At 53.5% G+C, this 4,259-nt stretch overlaps 1 protein-coding gene across 1 annotated transcript; it reads right to left on the bottom strand.

Annotated features, from left to right (window-relative positions):
• Nucleotides 1-1,330: 1,330 nt before the first annotated feature.
• Nucleotides 1,331-2,263, bottom strand: LOC311165770 (olfactory receptor 14A16-like; the record flags this gene model as incomplete). The annotated part of the gene is made up of 1 exon (XM_084227273.1): nt 1,331-2,263. The coding sequence occupies one exon, from the start codon at nt 2,261-2,263 to the stop codon at nt 1,331-1,333; it is 933 nt and encodes a 310-aa protein (XP_084083399.1).
• Nucleotides 2,264-4,259: the final 1,996 nt, after the last annotated feature.

Raw genomic sequence — 4,259 nt, forward strand, 5'->3', positions numbered from 1 at the left:
TGCAGACAATTCCTGCAGCACTTGTAGGATGATCCTGCTCCGCAAGGGATGTTCCCATGGTGCCAGGTCAGGAACTGCAATGGGGAGTGGGGCCAGAGAGGGAAGGGCAAACAGGGAAGGGCTGTTTGTACGGGAGGGAACAGGGGTGGGCAAGAAGAAGAAATCTGGACCAAGGAAGAGTAAAGAAAGCAAAGGTGAAGCCAAGGAAATGCTCAGGGCAGTTTGGGGGGGGCTACTAGGCAGCCCTGGCTCTGAGCAACAGAGTCTGCAGTGGGACAGGAAATTCCCAGCTGATAGGAACAAATTTTCTGGCTGACTGCAGAGGCCAGGACAAAGCTGAGTGGTTTCCCTGGTGTCCCCCAGCCCTTGCTGGCCCCAGGGGCAAATGGCATTTGTGCTCCCTCAGGTTCATGTTCCCCACACCAACAGCATGGGGGTGCTCTCCCCTGCTCTGTGCAATGCAAACAGGGGATCCTGAGCCAGTGCTGCCGTGTCTGTGCCTGCAAGGATGGGGCACCTCTGTGAGCTGGGGGAGAGGCCAGGGCTGCAGAGGGGGGATGTTGTTGGCAGCTCCATGAGGATGCTCTGGGATGCTGCCCTGGGGTGTCCAGCAATCTGGGGATGGATCAGCCCCTGCTCTGCTGCTCTTTCCTGTCTTCCCCAGGGCCCTTGCAGAACACCAGCCATGCTGTTTGCCCCCAGACTGCCCAGGGCCACCCTGGGGCTGCTCACGGGGGTTTTCTGTGCTCAGCCTTAGCCTGGGTGTGTTCTTGAGAGAGCCTGGGCAAGGAGCCTCGAGCCCCCAGGGCCTGGCCTGAGGTGTCAGTGCTGCCCCAGCAGTGCCCATGGCCTGTCCCTGCTGCAGCCCAGGCACTGCCACCCCAGGACTATGCCCGGCCCCGAGAGCACTCAGGCCCTACAGCAACACCAGGGCCACCAGGGCAGTGGGGCAGGGCCACGGGAGTAGTGCTGGCAACAGCAAGTGCTGCTGCTCCTGGGCACAGTTGTTGTGCCAGCACTGATCTGCCCCCAGCTCTGCACACAGACATTGCTGCTGCAGCTCCAGGGAGGGCAACAAAAGGGCATCTCTGTAGAAGACTCTGCTGGGATATCCTTTAGTTCCTTTAAAGCCATTTACAGTTCTTTGATGACGTGCTCTGGGGCAACAGTAAAAGTGGAGAGAAACAAAATAAGAAATATCGCAAGCAATGTCATTTTTGCAGACAATGTTAAAAATGGAAATCACAGGGAAAAATCCCACAACCAAACTCAAAAATAACAATCAAAGATCACTTTTATTACAAATGATTTGCAGAAATTGACCATCAGTTTAATGTTCCTGAAAGCATCCAGTCATCAGTCTCCACACTGCAGCCCTGAGCTCCTGGTTCCTCAGGCTGTAGATGAGGGGGTTAAGGGCTGGAGGCACCACTGTGTACAGAACTGACAGGGCCAGATCCAGGGATGGGGAGGACATGGAGCGGGGCTTCAGGTAGGCAAACACTGCAGTGATGATGAACAGGGAGACCACAGCCAGGTGAGGGAGGCAGGTGGAAAAGGCTTTGTGCTGTCCCTGCTCAGAGGGGATCCTCAGCACAGCCCTGAAGATCTGCACATAGGAGAAAACAATGAACACAAAACAACCAAGAGTTAAACTCACACTAAGAGCAAGAAGACCAAGTTCCCTGAAGTAGGATTTGGAGCAGGAGAGCTTGAGGATCTGTGGGATTTCACAGAAGAACTGTCCCAGGGCATTGCCATGGCACAGGGGCAGGGAAGATGTACTGGCCGTGTGCATGAGAGCATTGAGAAAGGCAGTGGCCCAGGCAGCTGCTGCCATGTGGGCACAAGCTCTCCTGCCCAGGAGGGTCTCGTAGTGCAGAGGTTTGCAGATGGACGCGTAGCGGTCGTAGCACATGATGGTCAGGAGATAAAACTCTGCTGAGATGAAAAAGACAAAAAAAAATAGCTGAGCAGCGCATCCTGTGTAGGAGATGTTCCTGGTGTCCCAGAGGGAATTGTGCATGGCTTTGGGGACAGTGGTGCAGATGGAGCCCAGGTCAGTGAGGGCCAGGTTGAGCAGGAAGAAAAACATGGGTGTGTGCAGGTGGTGGCAGCAGGTTACAGTGCTGATGATGAGGCCGTTGCCCAGGATGGCAGCCAGGGAGATGCCCAGCAAGAGGCAGAAGTGCAGGAGCTGCAGCTGCCGTGTGTCTGCCAGTGCCAGCAGGAGGAAGTGGCTGATGGAGCTGCTGTTGGACATTTGCTCTGGCTGGACTTGGGAATCTGGTCATGGAGAAAGAGGACAGTGAAGGGTTAGAGGAGATACCTGTAACCAAAATCAAAGCCATTTCCCATACACCCTCCTCTGTAATGCATATGGACAAAACTCTGTGTTTAAGAGTTCTGAGGTTTTCTTTTTAACCTCCTCCATATCTGTCCTGGTGTTCTTGGATATCAGAAACTGTCAGCATTTTTGCTGCCCTCTGGTAGTAAAGAGAGAGTTGGCTGAGGCAAGATGATGAGTGGAGAGTGAGGGGAGATGGTCTGTCACTTCATTTTGTTTGGCATTTCTCTGGGTTTTCACATTTCTCAAATGAAGGATATTGACACTCTCATGTTTCTCTTAAAAAATCCCGAGGTACTGCTGAGAGCAGATGGAACCACCACAGCCCAGCTTCACATTTGTAGCAAAGGACTCACATTGCTCATTGCAGCATTTTCAGTGTCAGAACATCTCTGCCTATCCCCATCAATCTTATACCTAAAGATAGTCTAGGACAGGTTTGCACCCTGGATTACTGCTCCCAGCTTGGACTGAAATCTCAGGGAGACTTGCAATTGTCCTTATGATGGCATTGGATGAAGGGAGATGCAGTTCCTTCCCTGGTTGCCCTGATAGCATGGCCCAGAGCCAGGCACTGGGGACAGCGTCACCCTGAGGCAGCTGTGCCCCCTGCCAGAGCCCCCAGGGCCGGGCAGCTGCTCCCAGCCCTGTGCTCTGCAGATGGAACTGGGCCCAGGGCTGCAGAGCTGTCCCACGGCTCTGCTGCAGCTCTGCCTGCACAGGAGAGGCTGCACACCTTGGCGCCCCATCCCTGAGGGCAGAGGCTTGGCTGGGGGCACAGGAGGGAGGAGGCTTGTTCAGAGGGAGGGGCTGCACTGCAGGGGATCCTGTGGGCATCTCTAAACTCTCTCTTCCACAACATTTCTGGGTTTTATTTTCTTTCATTGCCTGATTCTGTCTCTGCTTTCTGGAGATTTTCCTCCTGCAGGTGTTTCCCTGTGCCTGATCTCTCCCTGCCAGAACTCACCAGCCCCAAATCTCTGTACAACCTCCTTGGCCCTACAGAACCCTGCCTGTTTGCAGGGCACTGGCTGGGGGCAGGTTCTGTTTGCAGCTTAAAGAAAGGACAGCTCAGACTGAGCCTGATGGCTCCAGCAAAGGTGATGCTGCTGCTGTCCATGGGCAGAGTGGCTGAAAGCACATTAGGGATCTCCTGTGAACCTATTGATAACTAAAAGTAACAGTTCAGATGTCTCAGGCACTTGTCCAAATTCATAATTAATAAATAATTTTCAACCTTTAATATTTATCTCTCCTCCCTGCTATTATCCAGTAGTAGGAATATGAATACCTAGTCTTGGGAAAGTTCCTCATCCTCAAGTCAAAATCCTGGTCTTGGAAATATTCTAGGACTGATCGGTAACCCTCAGCATGTCAGAGCTTCATGAGCATTTCACCTCCCTGCACCAGAAATACCCGGAGATGTACTCACAGAGTCTGTAGGCATTGGGATGTTCCAGCTTTAGGAGATGGCTCCAGGAGCTGCAGCTGCATCGTCCTGCAGCCAGAGGTTCCTGTGCCAAGGGCTGGCAGTGATTGTGCCCCAGGCACTTCTCAGCACCTTCCCAGCCCTGACTGATTGAAGCTCTCTGCGCCTCTGTGCTGTGCCCAGGGTGGCTGCAGGCAGTGCTCCAGCCCTGCTGGGCTGGGAGAAAAGCTGCTCATCAGGAGAAATGTGCTTTTAAGCTCTTCTTGGTTACCAGGAGCTGCCTCTGTGCCAGGAGCTGCTTCTGTGCCAGGAGCCCGGCTCAGCTCAGCAGCACAGACCCAGCACAAGGACTGTAATGAGCCTCTGGGGCTTTGTGCTCAGGCCCTGAACATCAGTCCCTGAGAGGGAGCTGAAGAAACCTCTCCAGAACTCCAAGTCAGAATCCAACTCCAAAGTTTCTTTCACTTTTAATGGGTCCCACTG

This window comes from Fringilla coelebs (assembly GCF_963513975.1).
Source record: "Fringilla coelebs genome assembly, contig: SCAFFOLD_38, whole genome shotgun sequence".
In the NCBI taxonomy this organism is placed as follows: Eukaryota; Metazoa; Chordata; class Aves; order Passeriformes; family Fringillidae; genus Fringilla; species Fringilla coelebs.